Consider the following 16,032-nt stretch of genomic DNA (forward strand, 5'->3'; position numbering starts at 1 on the left):
GATCCTCGCCTCGGGAGGGAGGCCTGGGGAATGGGGTCGGCAGTAGGGGTGGGGGTGTGCGGAGGCTGAGACACTGGTGCCTTAGAATGAAGAAAGCAGCCCTGGCTGATGTGCCTCGGTGGATTGAGTGCGGGCCTGCGAATCGAGAGGTAGCTGATTCAATTACCAGTCAAGGCACATGCCTGGGTTCTCCAGTGGGGGACATGAGAGAGGCAACTGATCGATGTCTTTCTCTCTCTCTTCCTCCCTTCCCCTCTCTCTAAAAAAAAGGAATTAAGAAAGCAGGAGAGCAGAACGGGATAGAACAAGTTCCTCAGAATGAAGTTGTTGGCTCGGGATGTCCAGGATGCGGGTGTCTCGTTCTAGCCCACTTTCTAGCCTTTAATAGAGAGGGAAACTGAGTCTGGAAGGCAGGAACGGCCACTGAGTCTAGCAAGTGTGTCAAGAAGGTAGGGCTACTGCGAGAAGGTGTGGCCTTGGAGGTTTCCCAGGAGCGTGCGGAGCGTCCCAGGCAGTGACAGGACCAGGGCGCAGCTGAGGGCGACCTTTGCGCAGGGCGGGGCCGGGCAGGGTTGCTGACAACCTTCCGCCCAGACACTCTGCGGCTGCAACGGAAAAGTCCAGCTCCCTGGAGGTTGCGCTGCCCCAACAGGAGTCCTGGGATTCAGACACCGCTGCTATGGGTATCCCGCCTCTGGCGGGCAAGATCGCGGCCTTGTCGCTCTGCGCCCTCCCTCTGTCCTACGCGCTCAACCACGTCTCGGTGCTCTCTCAGTGCGTGAGGGAAGCGGTAGGATGGTGGGCTGCTCTAGTGGGGAGAGAAGGGAGCCAGAGAGGGTGCGCGCCAGCTGGGCCTAGCTCCTGGTGAGCCCTGTGCCCCAGCCTTTTGGCTGGGGGTGGCGGCTGGGGCCTGGGTCAGAACCCCTAACCTAAAGTTCTTTTCCCGCTGGTCCCGAGGCTGTGTGCCAGCAGTGGGGTCGCCCCCTGGGACTTCTGGGACCTGGGGAGAAGGGACGTTCAGAAGCAGAGTCCCCCACAGGGGCGGGGTTTTGGAGTCTCTTGGGTTTTCCCAGGGATGTGCCCAGCACAGGCTCCAAAGTCGCTAAGGGTCAAAGTATTGCCCCAGATAAGGCCCTGGTGACCAGGCTCTTGCCACACACCTTCTACTGCACCACCCCTGTCAGGCAGTCCCTCCATCTCCTGTTAAAGGCCTGGGACTTTCTTCTCTTCAGGACTGGCCCACCCTGTTCCTAGCCTCAGTTTACCCATACTTGCCTCGAACTCCCCTGTCCCAGACTCCTAATCTTAGACCCTAGCCCTATGGGTCTAGCCACCAGGTATCAGGCATCAGCCAAGCCCCTCACACTCCTAAACCCAGCTCTACCCAAGATACAGGGTAGAGAGAATCTTGAATATGGGGTTGGCTCCTTGGGCACAAATTCCTGGCTCCATCCCCTAGGACCTCAAGTATTCCAGGTTGCCTCTGGGAGCTTCCGTTTCTTCACTGTGTAATAAACATGACCCTAGATCTTAACCCATAGTTAGTTAAGGATAATAAATCATGTGCTAAGACTCTGGTTACTATAGCTGTCATTGTTGGTCAGATGGGGCCAGGAGTGGACATCCTAGTGGTTAGAAAGGTACCAGAGAAGGTAGGGGCCTAGAGAGAGTTGTGGAGGGGGAAAGAATGTGTGACCTTGGCTAGATCTCCTGCTCTCTTTGAACCTTGCCAGTTTGGGGGGCTGCCCGGAGACTTGGCTTTTATTATCTATACAATTGATTGATCTGCCTTATCTGGTTGAGGGGTACAGATCAGGGTAGGGGTAGGGTGGGGTTGGTGAAGGCATTGGGACTTTAGCTGGGAGGAGTCAGGATCTTCACACAGCGAGGCGTGTAGAGCTGAGCACCGGAGACCATCTAGCAGGTGTGGGTGCTGGGTCTGGCTACAGAGGGCCTCCGTGTTGAACAACTAAGCTAACTGTGTCAAACATATCAGCAAGTGATGGGATGAATCGTACAGTCAGAATGGGTTGACAGATGCCCCCTCTATACCTGGCTGAAGTCCAGCAATGATCTTTTCTGAGGAGTCATTCAGAGAAAGCTTCCTGGAGGAGGAGCAATATAGATGGGCCATGGAGGATGAGTAGAAGTTTGTCAAGTGGAAAAGAGACTTCTGGAAGGAGTTTCCAGGAGGAGGAATAGCTGGGGCAAGAGCCTGGTGATGGGAAAGGTCAGTTTAAGGGAAAGGCATTTCTGAATGAACAGATGCTTCAGCCTCATCCCCTGGAGCTTCCTGGAGTCTACTCTTGTCCTCACCAGGATGGAGTGGGACCTCAGCACTGGGTCTGGCTGCCCTGACTTGGTTTTCCTCTTCATAGCCCCCTTGGGGTGACCTTGATGAGCGCCCTGATCCTGGGTCTGCTCTTCGTGGCTGTCTATAGCTTGTCCCGTGGGGAGATCTACTATGACCCGCTCTATGCTGGTGAGTCTGTGGGAAGGTCCTAGGGAAGAAAACTGTGTGAGCAAGGGCTTCTCTATCACACTGGGGGTCCTCGAAGGGCCTCCTCCATCAGACTGGGGGGCCCTTGAAGGGCTCACACTGGACTGGAGAACCCCCACTGTTTGGGGACGCTCAGAGGCCCTCCCGTTCAGACTTGGGGCTCCTGAGAGCAGGAACTATCTTCCCATCACTCTGGGGTCTCCTAAAGGCAGCAGCAGTGCCTCTCCCAGCCTGGGAACCCCAAAGGCAGGGACTGTGCCTCCCCTAGAGGTAAGGTTGTGGTTCATGTGACCTGTGGGGTAGGGACTGGGAACAGTTGGGTGCAGAGTCATTGACTGGATCTGGGTCCCTGCCACAGCCTCAGGCCCTGCCTATGCCCAGACCTGCCCTAAACATTCACTCTCCCCACAGTGTTTGCCGCCTTCGCCTTCACCTCAGTGGTAGACCTCCTTATCGCCCTCCAGGAGGATGGCTACATGGTGGACTTCATGGAGTTCTACACCAAGGAGGTATGTAGGGGTTGGTCTGGGATACCCCCTACCTGGCTGTATGTCTGAGCCCTCCACCTGCCCCCACAGGGTGAGCCATACCTGCGTACTGCGCACGGAATCTTCATCTGCTACTGGGACGGCATCATTCACTACCTCCTTTACCTGGCCATGGCCGGTGCCATCCGCAGAAGGTGTGAGGGGTGGGCGAGGTGGCACCTGGACCCTGGGAAACAGGTCAAGTCCTCAAATGGGGTCTTCAACTGAGGTGGAGCCAGAAGTGTCTGTAGGGGGAATTGGGAGACCTCTCAGGGCTCCAGCCAGGTATACTTAGGAGAAGGTTCTGGGGAATATCATCAGTTACCATGGTGGTTGGCTCTCTACTCTTGTACCACCTTGTGCCTGGGCAGCTACTTCTGTCTTTGGACAGAGGGTCTGACTGTTTATTCCCTCATTCAATTTCCTGTTGTCTCTTTCATCTTGGCAAAACTGGAAAGGACCTAGAGCTGACGAGCCTAGTATGCATCCTGGGCCCTGGCTGGTGCTCTGAGACCAGGAATGGGTATCTTACTGGGCATCCCTTCATCCCTCACCCAGGAAAAGTTATCGGAACCTTGGACTGTACTGGCTGGGGTCTTTCGTCATGAGCCTCCTGGTGTTTCTCCCGGGAAACATTCTTGGTAAGAACTTGGCTTTGAGGAATCCTGCCTCCCCAACATCACTGCTCTGTGCCCGGAAACACCCACTGGGTCCTCCTTCCCCTTCCCAAGGTCTGCAGAGGGCCTCGCATGTCTGTTCATGCACAGCTTAAGCCAGCAACCTGCCCACCTCTCCCCATTTTCTCTTGGGGGGAATGTTTCCAGGGGGAGCCAAGGACAGCTGAAGTGTAGGAGCTGTGTGCAAAAGGTAAGTTGAGGCAGGCCAGTATGAGGAGCATGGATATCATCTTCTAGGCACTGGGGAACCAGGTATGTTAAGGCTTAAGCAAGTAGAAAAAGAAAGAAAAAAAGAAGAAGAAAAAAAAATTTTAAAGAAGAAAATTTAAAAAAAGAAGAAGAAGAAAAAGAAAAGCTTGAGCAAGTAAGGCATTTGTGAATCATGACTTCCACCCAGAGGCTCTGGCATGGCCTACCTACCGGAAGGGCCCAGCCAGGCCTGGGAGAGCCTCGCTGAGTGTCGCTCACCTCTCCATGACAGGGAAATACAGCTCTGAGATCAGGCCCACCTTCTTCCTCACCCTCCCATACGTGCTGGTCCCATGCTGGGCTGGTGTAAGGGTCTTCAAGGAGTCCCAGTCACCAACCAGCTGCACCCCCAGTGTGGTAAGTACCTTGCCCTCAGGCAGGCCTGGGCCCACTTGCCTCAATGTCCTCCATTTGAATTGATCCTGGTCAAAAAGGAAGATTTCTTTCTTCTAAAGATTTCTTGGTCATTATCTCCTTGGAAAGATCTCCTTGGTCATTAGGAAAGAAGAGATGAGGCTCTTTGGAGTGCCTGTTGGATACCAGACATCTCACACTGTCTCTCTCCCACGGGGCAGGTGCAAGAGGAGCAAAGAAAGGGACTTTTGCAGCGCCCCACTGACCTGGCCCTCATCATATACCTCATCCTTGCCGGGTTCTTCACCCTCTTCCGGGGCCTTGTGAGTCTGGCTAGCCTACCCCTCTCCTGCCTTCAGCCTTCCTCCCCAGGCTTCCCTTCCCAAATATGCTCCTTTACTCGGTACAAAAGGGCCACTGTTCTCCCGTCTGATCATCAGAGAAGTTTCTCCTTGAGTCTTTGATGAGTTCTTCATTGAGTGTTTCATCATGAAGCCCCAATCCCTGTAGCTTTCTCACCAGCTCCAGTATCTGTGGATCCTCAGCCAGAGGAGAGAATTAAGGCTGGGGAAGGCCAGACTGAGGGATGCAAGCACTGCGTAGGAGGCTGGGGAAGGCTTCCTATGGGAGGGATGTTTGAAGTGGGTTGTTGGTTTTTCTGTTGGCCCCAGGTGGTGCTTGACTGCCCCACAGATGCCTGCTTTGTCTATATCTATCAATATGAACCATACCTGCGCGACCCTGTGGCCTACCCAAAAGTGCAGGTGAGAAGGCAGGTGGGAGGAGATGACCATGATCCTGCCATGTGTAGGGGTCCACTGGATCTCTCTGAAGCAGGTGCCAAAAACACCAGTCAAACTGGCAGAAGAATGTATGGAATTACTGTCCTACCAAAAAAAGTATAGACATAGCCTCAGGTATGGCTGGATCCAGGAACTCAAGGAGACTTCTGTCTCTGGGCTCTGCTTTCTTTTCATGGGCTCTACTCCCAAAGGTTCCTCTGTGGGACAGCAGAGAGAGCCTTGAGTAGCTCCAGGCTTCCTTCTGCCCTACTTAGCCACCCCAGAGGAATGTGAGCCTTTATTTCCCCCCAGCTTAAACACAAGTCTCAGGCAGGCTTTGGTTTGGCCAGGTTTGAATTAAATGCCAGTCATGTAGCTGATCATTGTGGCAGGGGTTATGTGGATGGGCCCAGTGTGTGTATGTGAGTATGTGTGAGGGTGGGGGTGGGGGGATGCCCAAAGGAAAGAGAGGTGCAGGTTGCACAAGGTAGGATATACAAGGAGCCTCTATCCTGTGTGGGGCCTGAGGCTGGCAAGATCCTCCCAGAGGCCCCCACTCAGGGGCCTCTGGAGACCCATCTGGGGCAGCTGCTTATCCCCATTGGTTGTGTGCCCCCCAGATGCTGGTGTACATGTTCTATGTGTTGCCTTTCTATGGCCTGGCTGCCTATGCCCTTATCTTTCCTGGCTGTTCCTGGATGCCTGACTGGGCCATGGTGTTTGCTGGAGCCATTGGCCAGGTGAGATGGGATGGGACGGGGCAGGTGCATAAGAAAGAAAGTTTCTGCCTACCCATCAACTGATTTTGTGCTCTCCCTGGGCGGGGTGATGCTGAGCCCCTGAGAGGCCCCAGCCTTAGCTCAGTACCCCAAGATTCCCTAGCCTGGAAGAGAAAGAGCTAGATACAGACCACCACCCCCATGGGGTCAGAACTGAAGAGAGGGAGGGACAGAGGCTGAGAGGGATTCCAGAGGGGGTAGATGTCTTAGAAGAGGGGGCATAGGAACTGGGCTTAGACATATGGCTATGAGTTCTCCAGGCAGGAAATGGCATTCCAGGAATGGGAACAGAATAAGGCAAGGCACAGAGGGGGGCAGTGATTTAGCAGAGTCATAAAAAGGGTAAAGGCAGAAGCAAGAGAAATTGGCAGCTAGATGCTGAAGGCTTTGAACTTTGACTTTGGGGGGCTTGTGCATAGAAAGATGGAAAATCATGGGAGCAGTGAAGAACCCAGTCAGAGCTGAGGGTCTGTTTCCGGGCTCATGATGGGATATGAAAAAGGCTGGGCCCAGGTCAGATGACCAGGAGATCATCTATGGAGTAGAATCAACAGGATTTGTGTCAAGGGTGGCTGCCTGGGATGGGGAAGAGCTGGACCTAGATCAGAAAGTTGGGGGGCAGAGTCCAGCAGATAGAATGAACATGGTTCTGGTTAGGCAGCTGGAGAGAGGCTCACAGACAGATGTACAAGGACAGACAGAACCTGTAGGGACAGGGATATTTAGAAACAAACATGGACTGGAAAGGGGAGACGGGTTGGTCAGCAGAGCCAAGATGGGGACAGGGACACTCTGGGCTCCCCAGGGTGAGATGTTGGTGCTTTGGGGATTAGTTCTCTCCCGGCCTCTGACATCCAACCTCCCTGTCTGGCCACCAGGCGCAGTTCTCCCACATGGGTGCCTCCATGCACCTGCGCACGCCCTTCACCTATCGTGTGCCGGAGGACACCCAGGCCTGCTTCTTCTTGTGTAACCTGCTGTATGCACTGGGTCCCNACAAACATGGACTGGAAAGGGGAGACGGGTTGGTCAGCAGAGCCAAGATGGGGACAGGGACACTCTGGGCTCCCCAGGGTGAGATGTTGGTGCTTTGGGGATTAGTTCTCTCCCGGCCTCTGACATCCAACCTCCCTGTCTGGCCACCAGGCGCAGTTCTCCCACATGGGTGCCTCCATGCACCTGCGCACGCCCTTCACCTACCGTGTGCCGGAGGACACCCAGGCCTGCTTCTTCTTGTGTAACCTGCTGTATGCGCTGGGTCCCCAGCTGCTGGCCTACCGTTGCCTGCGGTGGCCGGCCTTCTTCCTGCGCCTGCCTTCCTGCTCCCAGGCTCCCCACAAGAAGCAGCACTGAGGGCGCTGTGGGATTCCCCAGGACTCTGTTACACACCTAGCCAGCCCTGTCCTCAGAGGCGCAGGTTGGGATTTTTAGAGACAGCACATACATCCCTGTTGTCTTTATTTCTGGCTATGGTGATTTCAAGGCCAGCTGGTGGGATGGAAGACCCAAGGCCAAGTGTTGGGGCAGAGAAGGCCACAGCCATGCTGAGCTGGCACTGCTCCCAAACCTCTACAGGCTCTTCTGGTCCTCTGCAGAATCCAGCCATTACCTCCATGGATGCTTCTATTAAAAGCTCTTTTACAAGAACTAGTATAAAGGACACATGGACAAAAACTAAGGGGGTGGAAATGGGAGGGAGGTGAGGAGCACTGGGGGCGTGGGCTAGGATGGGAGTAAAAGACAAAAAACTGTACTTGAACAACAATTAAATAAATAAATAAAATTTAAAAGCTCTTTTGATGCCTGAAATGTGGCTGCCTGAGTGTTACAGGGGAAAGGGTGAGGGACTGTCCTCTCAGACCCCACACAGGCTCACATCACTGCCAATGCCACTGTTAGGAGCTGAAGGTGCCAGACAGCAGAAGTCGGCCTCCGGCGAGGGGTGCAGCTCCACCTTCCAGATGGGGAAACAGAGGCTCGGAGAGGGTCAGAACCTGCCTGAAGCCACAACCAGAAGAAGAGTCCAAAGTCCTATCCCTGCCAATAAATTATAATAAGTAATAGTGTGGCACAGTTATTAAGTGCCTACTGCTCACCATGCCAATGGCTAACTTCACACACTATAATATCATGAATCTCACCCCATATTCCAGATGGGGAAACTGAGCCTGCAGGAGGTGAATGTGCTGGTCTGAGGTCACACCTCCTGGGTGCAGCTAAGAAGCAAGCCCTGGCCACTTCAACCACAGAGCTCATAACCCTGCCCCTGCTGTCTGGTTGGCTCATACTTCCGGGAAACAGCCTGGGGAGGCAGCCCAGGGGGTGGGGGAAGAGCTCATTGTTTCCTGGTTTGAGTATTGAACCTGCATGAAGGGCCAGGTTCAGGGGTGACAGGCCCAGAATAGGGTCAGGGGCTTAATCAGACTCCCCTGCTCCTCATCCCTACCAACACTTATTAGGCACCTAATGTATGTTTAGCCATTGGATCTTCACCAAAGAATCAGTACTCCATTTCCCAGGGGTGGAAACAACAGGTTCAGAGAGACCAAACTCTCTTCCAAGATCCCACAGTGGGTGAGGGGCAGAGTTGGATTTGAATCTGTTGCTGCATGAGTGGGTGACTGTGCAGAGTGAGCACCTGTTCGGTGCCAGAGCCCAGGACAATGGGATGGTCACCCACTGACAAACAGGAAAACAGACCTGCAGGCTAAGCCCCTCTCCCAGGTTACTCAGCCCCCTGTCCATGCAGGGCATCTAAGATGGAAGACTCCATCAGGTTGTCCTCTTCCGCTTTAAAGATGGTTATACTGTGGCCCAGAGAAGTTCTCCAGCGGGCCCACAGTCGGCTAGCAAGGGCTGGGACCTGGTCCTGCACTCACTATCCAGCGAATTCTATCCTCTGTCCGTGTGCGGGTTTCCTCTCTGCAAAGCGCACCTCCACTTTCCCTTTAACATCCCCCTTCCCCCGCCACCTAGTCTGCCTCCCTCCCTCCTCCCCTTGCAGGCAGTCGTCCGGATTGCCCCGCCTGCTGAGACCTGCTCAGTCCTTCCCGTGTGTGCCAGGAGCGCAGTCCTGGAGCGCAGGGGCCGCTCTGCGGGGGCTGTTCCAGCAGCATGGTGAGTGGGGCCGCGGAGAGGGTCCTGATAAGTCCTCTCTCTTGGATCCTCCCTCTGTCTCTACGTCCCCATCTCTCCGTGTTTCTTTCTCCAGTCCCTCTCCCTCTCCATCTCTCCCCTCCCTTCTATCTCTCGCCCTCCTTCTCGAACTCCCTGCCTCTCCTTCTCTATTCCTCTCCCTTTCCCCCCTGCTCTGGCTTCTTTTCTCTCTTCTGAGTCTCTCTGAGTCTCGCTACCCCAAAGTCTCCCTCTTCTCTGTTTCTTTCTTTCTCTCTCTCCTGTCTTCTTTCTCAGTCTCTATCACTCTCTCTGCATCTGTCTCCTTCTTTTCTTCCTCTTCTTTCCCCCTATCGCTCTCTCTCCTCTGTCTTCATCTCTCCCTGTTTTTCTCTGTGTGTCTCTCTTTCTTTTTTTTTCTTTCTCATCCTCTCCGTGTCTCTCCCTCTCTCAACAACTCCTCCGCATCCACCCCCACCCCTGCCCCGGCCCGATTTGCTGCAGTCTCCTGGCGCACGAGTAACCTTGCCGCTGCCGCTGCTCCAGCTCCTCCCTCCTCCTCCTCCCTTGCTCCACTAGGGCCGGAGAGAGAAGGGGGCGGGGCTCGGAGCCGGCTAGTGTTAGGGTTAGCGGATCAGGTGGAACTAAAAGCAGAGTGAGTTCCGTGGCTTGGGCTTTGCGCCAGAGTGAGGTCCCAGGAGAGGGAATGGGGATGGGGAATTTTGCCAAGCTTCCTGGGGGAGTCCTCTGCGACCCTATGGAAAGAGGCCTGGGCAGTGAGAAGTCCTTGCCACGGAGAATGAAAGCCAAGGGACTAGTCCTCTAAAGCAGCGGTCCCCAACCTTTTTAGCACCAAGGACCGGTTTCGTGGAAGAAATTCTTCCACGGAGTGGTGAGGGGGGGCGGGATGATTTCGGGATGCTTCAAGTGCATTACATTCAAGCTCACCTCCTGCTGTGCAGCCCGGTTCCCAGCAGGCCATGGACCGGTACTGGTCCGAGGCCCGGAGGTTGGGGACCCCTGTTCTAAAGGTAGAGGCCAGGAGGTTGGACTGAGCGTCCGGTGCCCCCAGGTGTGGGCTCGGGCGGCCCTCAGTCCCTGCGTGCTCTGGGCTGCGGCCTGGGGAGTCTTGCTGCTCGTGGCCCCCGCAGGGGCGCAGCGCGGCCGGAAGAAAGTCGTACACGTGCTCGGTGAGTCAGTGAGCTGTGTCCAAGTGTAACTGCCTGGTGCATGGAGGGGGGGAAAGGGGAAGTCGTGGGGTGCTCCTGACGGCCACAGTTCTTCATTTCCTCTCCCTCCCGGTCTCCTCCCTGAGCCCCTTACCCACGTGATTTCCCCCCACCCAAGTTTAATAACCATATCCCCTTTCAGAGTCCCCCTCCCCAGGTTCCCCACCTCACCCCTAGGACCCTCTTCTGAACCCTCTTTAATCGCCCACAGAGGGTGAGTCGGGCTCCGTGGTGGTGCAGACAGCTCCGGGGCAGGTGGTCAGCCACCGGGGTGGCACTATCGTCTTGCCCTGCCGTTACCACTACGAGGCAGCCACCCACAGCCATGACGGCGTCCGCCTCAAGTGGACTAAGGTGGTGGAGCCGCTGGCCTTTACTGATGTCTTCGTGGCGTTGGGCCCCCAACACCGGGCGTTTGGCAGCTACCGAGGGCGAGCGGAGCTACAGGGTGATGGTCCTGGGGACGCCTCCTTGGTTCTCCGAAATGTCACGCTGCAGGACTATGGGCGCTATGAATGCGAGGTCACCAATGAACTAGAGGATGACACCGGCATGGTCAAGCTGGACCTGGAAGGTGACCAGCCTGTGGGCAGGATTTCTAAGGGAAGAGAGGGGAGGGTATTGCAAGAAAGAGAAATCAAATCATTGGCCTGAAGGAATTTAGAGGCTTGATGGAGGGGCTAGTTTTGATTCAGGGTGATTTTTTGCCACCAAGGGATACTGCAATGTCTAAAAGAGGGTTACTAGTAACATCTGGTGGATAAAGGCCAGGGATATTGTGAAATATACCAAAGCACAGGACAAAACAAAGAATGATTCCCCACAGCAAGGAATGATCCAGTCCAAAACACCAATAGTGAGGATGTTGGGAAACCCTGGGGTAGAATTCAGGCACAGTGAGGACCAGGCACTCACACCATGTCAGGAATCGCTCCCTCGACTCTGTTTCCCTGGATGGGCTTTTCTCTTGCAAGTTTCCCTTGATGGAATCAAAAATTTGTGCCAGGCTTCCACCCTCCCAGCTGATTTCCTAGGAGTGCTAGCTGGAGTCCCAGAGTTGTCCCTTATTGGGCCCAACTTTTGAGTCATGTGCCAATCTGTGAGCCAATTACTGCGGCTGGGAGATGGGATGCTCTGGCTGACTGTGGAGCTGGAAGGTGGGGTTTCCACCCAAAGAATTCCCTTCCACCTGGTTTGCCTTCTTCAGTCATTTATAAGATACTTGGGATGATTTTAGGGCCTTCACTTTCTGAACTTCCAACAATAGCAAATAACAACACAATAATAGCAGTAATTTTCCTTTTTTGGGTGTTTTCTATGTGCTGAGCTTGGTTAAAGAGCTCTCTGGAGTCTCTCATTTAATTTTCCTAAAACCCCTGAGGGTGATTCAACTGGCTCAGAGAGGTTAGGGCCTTGCCCAGGGCCCACACTAGTGAGCAGCAGAGCCAGGACTTAAATCCTGGTCAGGCTCCAAGTCTTCTCCCTGGCTCCTGTTGCCTCATTCCTGCTGGGAGTACCCAACTGACCCCTAAGGTCTACCCTTCAAACACAGACACACAGAACACTTATGAGCTGAATTGACTGTGAGTCTGAGGAGGGGTGAGTTTTAATAACTGACAGTGGAAGGGAACCCAACTGGTATTGCCCTGGACAATGCTGGGAGTTTTGCACAGGGTCAACCTTTCAAGGACTCCCAGTGTGTGGGGGATGAGCACTGGACATAGACACTCCCAGTTTTATGGACTCAGGGCTTGACCACAGAGAAGGTCCCAGTGCTGGGAGAATGTCAGAAGCATGTAGGACTGAATGTAGGGGGGTTGTGGGAGCTGGGTTTTGAAAGATGAATAGAAGTTCAACAGGTGGAAAGAACATGAGCAAAGGTTTTCATAGGTGGAAAGGGGATAAACACGATTAAGTGTGTTAAGGAGGAGGGTCAAGTGAGCCAAGCTTAGGGCAAAAGGAGCCATGAAGGATGTGAGCTGGAAAAATGCATGGTCAGGTCTGAGACCACAGTGAGGGAAGAATTGCAAGATCTAGGTTGAGATCTAGGTTGAATAGATGTAGGTTGAATAGACACAGAGCACCCCAGATAGCAGGTGAGTGGGGGATGGCTGGGAGACCTGAGCTGACCCCCGTGTGCTCCCCCAGGAGTGGTCTTCCCTTACCACCCCCGTGGAGGCCGCTACAAGCTGACCTTCACGGAAGCTCAGCGCGCATGCGCTGAGCAGGACGCCATCCTGGCGTCGGCGGAGCAGCTGCACGCGGCCTGGCGCGACGGCCTAGACTGGTGCAACGCGGGTTGGCTGCGCGATGGCTCGGTTCAGTACCCAGTGAGCGAGCCCCGGGAGCCCTGCGGCGGCCTGGGTTGGCCCGGCAGCGCCGGGGTTGGCAGAGGTGCCTCCGGGGGCGTGCGCAACTACGGCTACCGCCATAACGCGGAGGAACGCTACGATGCCTTCTGCTTCACATCCAACCTCCCGGGTGCGTAGGCCTCATCCGCCCTCCCACCCCCTGCAACAGGCCTTTTCTGAATTCCCCTACATCTTAGTCTTTCTTTCCCACCCCACCCCACCCCACCCCCAGTTCCGTCTCCCTAGCCCTTGCTCTCTGGGGACCAGACCAGGAGATAGATAGATTCCTTCCCTGGGACCGCCACCGCGCGCAAATCCACCCTACCCAGACCGAAGCTGGGGTCCCGGGCTGCATAGGGTCTAGGGTCCTAGGCTGCAGGCGGACGGTGGGGCGTCCTGAATCCTGAGGAGGCCACCTCCCGGGAGCAGTTCTAACCACTCTCCCAAACCCCGCAGGGCGAGTGTTCTTCCTGAAGCCGCTGCGGCCCCTGCCCTTTTCTGGAGCAGCGCGCGCGTGTGCGGCGCGCGGCGCTGCCGTGGCCAAGGTGGGGCAGCTGTTCGCCGCGTGGAAGTTGCAACTGCTGGACCGTTGCACGGCAGGCTGGTTAGCAGACGGGAGTGCGCGCTACCCCATCGTGAATCCTCGAGCGCGCTGTGGAGGCCACCGGCCGGGTGTGCGCAGCCTTGGGTTCCCAGACGCCACACGCAGCCTCTTTGGTGTCTACTGCTACCGCGCGCCTGGAGTGCCTGACCCTGCACCCGGAGGCTGGGGCTGGGGCTGGGCGGGAGGTGGCGGCTGGGCCGGCGGTGCACGCGACCCTGCTGCCTGGACCCCGCTGCGCGTCTAGGGCCAGGGCATGGATGGCTGGGGAGCTTGGCGGCTGGCCGAGTGCCCTGCTGTCCCCTGGAGATGGATCACGTCCCCTGCAGCGCCCTGCAAGCTGACCAGGCTCTGTGGTCCTTGAACACTTACCATACCCCCAAAACTGGCCAGTCCTGGAAGACAAGTCCCCTGGAGACAAGTCCCCTGGAGTCTCCTGGAAACCGACCAAGTTCCCCTTTCTTGGAGAGATTTCCCCTACACCCCTGACTTTCTTTAGGAGACCTGACACACCCTGAGGACCCCTGGAGGCCAACAGATTTGATGCCTCCTGAAGACTACTCCTCCAGAGGTCACCTGGACACAGATGGAACCATCCCAGAAGTCACCTGGAGGCTGGCCCCCCGGGATTATCTGAAGACTGGCCACACACCTTCTGTATCTCTCTGGAGACAGAAGACTTAGTTACCTGACAACTGAACCATCCTCCCATCACCTGTAGAAGAACTAGAAATCACAGAGTTGGACAGGTGATCAGGCCCTCATAGTCACATGGAAACTGAGGGCTCCTGTCCTCTCCCCAATGTGACCTGCTGATTAGGTATTCCCATTCTTCCCCCCTCCCTTTGGAGTCCCCTGAAGTTTCCATAGTAACAGACCAAGTCCCCAGGTCACTGTAGAAAACAGCCCCATCTCTCTAGTTTCAGGGGAGACCACCCTTTGTCAACACTCTGACAGACTGACACGCCCCAGCTAGGTCACATGACTGGCAGCTGTGCCCCACCCTCAGGTATCTCTCTGGAAGGGCAACTCTGCCTCCACCTGACCTCCTTTTTCCTGGCTGTCACCAAAGAGACCATCCCCAGGACCCAAGAACCCCTAAAATCCATGTTATATGCTATGGAAGCAAGCCACTCCACTTCCCATGGGCACTAAGGCAACCAGCCCAGCTTCAATCTGTCACGTAGAGTCACATAGCCCTTCCCTCATCAGTCACACCGATGGAGTTAGTGCCTCCTCCTCTAGCTGTAACCATGGACACCACACATTTCCCATCTCACCATCCTCCACCCCAGAGACCTACAACTCCACTTCTGTTGTCCCCACCCTGGCCAACAGCCATGGAAACCAACCTCCCACTAACTGTCCAGACAGTGAACCAACATTCAGTTCTCCAGCTCTCACCATGGAAATGGGCTGCCCTTTCCCCAGGTTCACCCCAGTTCCTTGCTGCCCTCCAAGCTCCACAGCTGTTGCCATGGAGATCAAAGTGGAGTATGAGGTAGCAGAACACCTGTATCCCTAGGCTTTTCCTTGTCAGCAGGGCCCCACCCACCCAGCTGTCACCATAGAGGGTGTTAATATCATCCCAATGACAACCGACCCCTGACCCCCAGCTCTCAGGAACTAATCACCATGGCAGGAACTGCACCCCATAGGTCTTAATGGCTGCCCCTTCACCAGATGAACTGAGCTCCAAGCAGCACCCCCTGACAGGGCTGGATTTGTGGAACTGCTGGATACCCTCCGTTTGCACGCTACCTATACCCCAGACAGCAGCTGTGCATGCACTCCCTTTCGGTACCCAGGTGTTTTCATTGCCTCCGTACAGATGAGCAAACTGAGGCACTGGCATGCCTTGGCCCTTTGAGCTGTGCAAGCACTGGGTTTCCCTTGTCCTCTCTGAGACCCCATCCCCCATTCTCACCTAGTTCTTCTGTCCTTCCCTACTTACTCCCTCACCCATTTTCCTCCTTAGAGATCCAGGAGAGATGGAATGTTCCTAAACCTCAAAAGCCACTCTGAGCTCCAGAGTTTAAGGGTAGATTCTTGCTAAGAAGTCAAGACCCAGCCAGACTCCCCAGTGTTGACAGCCACCCAGCCTTGGGAAATCCCAATTCTAAGGTCTTTCCTAGAGAGGCACTTGGTAGCCTCCTGGAGTCCTCTCTACTGCCCCATCCATCTCAAGGAAACCCATCTGTGGGTTGGAAACCCGGTTGGCTTGGTTCTGGTCCTGCTTGTGACCAAGTGACAAAACCCCTGAGCCTATTTCCTCCTCTGTACCAGGGCTGTTTGTTCTGAGTTCCCAGTGAGTGCATACAGCAGGGGCTCAATAAATTTTTTTCAATGAATAAGTAAAAGAGGCAGCCAGTGAATAATTACTTCAAAATGCATTTTTGTGGACAAAATGTTTCCCAATAGGTGTACTTGGTGATCATTGAGTCAGAAGTCTCCCCTCATTTATCAGGACCACATTCCACTCAATCTTTTCTTCCCCCAGGCACCTCCCACTCTCCTTTGAGCTACCCTTTATGGTTCTGGCTCTTCTCAGCCTTGTCCTGATTGGTTCCTCTCAATACCCAGGAACAAAGTGTATGAAACTGGGTGGGGAATTTCTTCTCCAGGAAGGCAGAGAAGTTGCAGACTTTCCTGGGGTTGCAGGAGTGGGGTGGGGAGAGGAGTGTGGACTGATGAGTATTGGAAGTTTCTGGGATATAAACAAAGGGAGAAGAGGAAAAAGTGTAAAGGTGTGATTTGATTGGAGAAGTGGGATGGTCAATGTAACTTCTCATCTTTCAATACCAGTCTTGACTAAGCTTCCACAAGCAAACCATCCCTCTGAGTTGCAGGATCCAGCTCCATGTTCAAA

At 54.8% G+C, this 16,032-nt stretch overlaps 2 protein-coding genes across 3 annotated transcripts; both read left to right on the forward strand.

Moving 5' to 3' along the window:
* The first annotated feature begins 572 nt into the window (after positions 1-572).
* TM6SF2 (transmembrane 6 superfamily member 2) lies at positions 573-7,300 on the forward strand. 2 transcript variants are annotated; one of them, XM_037028910.1, is made up of 11 exons: positions 573-774; positions 2,379-2,482; positions 2,912-3,009; positions 3,079-3,182; positions 3,586-3,668; positions 4,186-4,310; positions 4,529-4,630; positions 4,979-5,071; positions 5,710-5,829; positions 6,747-6,821; positions 7,090-7,300. In XM_037028910.1, the coding sequence occupies exons 1-11, from the start codon at positions 680-682 to the stop codon at positions 7,219-7,221; spliced, it is 1,131 nt and encodes a 376-aa protein (XP_036884805.1). In that variant the 5' UTR covers positions 573-679; the 3' UTR covers positions 7,222-7,300. The 2 variants fall into 2 exon arrangements, with proteins under 2 accessions (XP_036884805.1, XP_036884806.1); XM_037028911.1 differs by lacking the exon at positions 6,747-6,821 and having other exon boundaries at positions 7,015-7,300.
* A 1,603-nt stretch (positions 7,301-8,903) lies between these two features.
* Positions 8,904-15,520, forward strand: HAPLN4 (hyaluronan and proteoglycan link protein 4). The gene is made up of 5 exons (XM_037028900.1): positions 8,904-8,985; positions 10,055-10,172; positions 10,423-10,785; positions 12,360-12,692; positions 13,019-15,520. Exons 1-5 carry the CDS (start codon positions 8,983-8,985, stop codon positions 13,408-13,410), a joined length of 1,209 nt encoding a protein of 402 aa, XP_036884795.1. The 5' UTR covers positions 8,904-8,982; the 3' UTR covers positions 13,411-15,520.
* Positions 15,521-16,032: the final 512 nt, after the last annotated feature.

The sequence above is a fragment of the Sturnira hondurensis genome, unplaced genomic scaffold (genome assembly GCF_014824575.4).
Source record: "Sturnira hondurensis isolate 20B ecotype Veracruz unplaced genomic scaffold, ASM1482457v3 Scaffold0020119, whole genome shotgun sequence".
Classification (NCBI taxonomy): Eukaryota; Metazoa; Chordata; class Mammalia; order Chiroptera; family Phyllostomidae; genus Sturnira; species Sturnira hondurensis.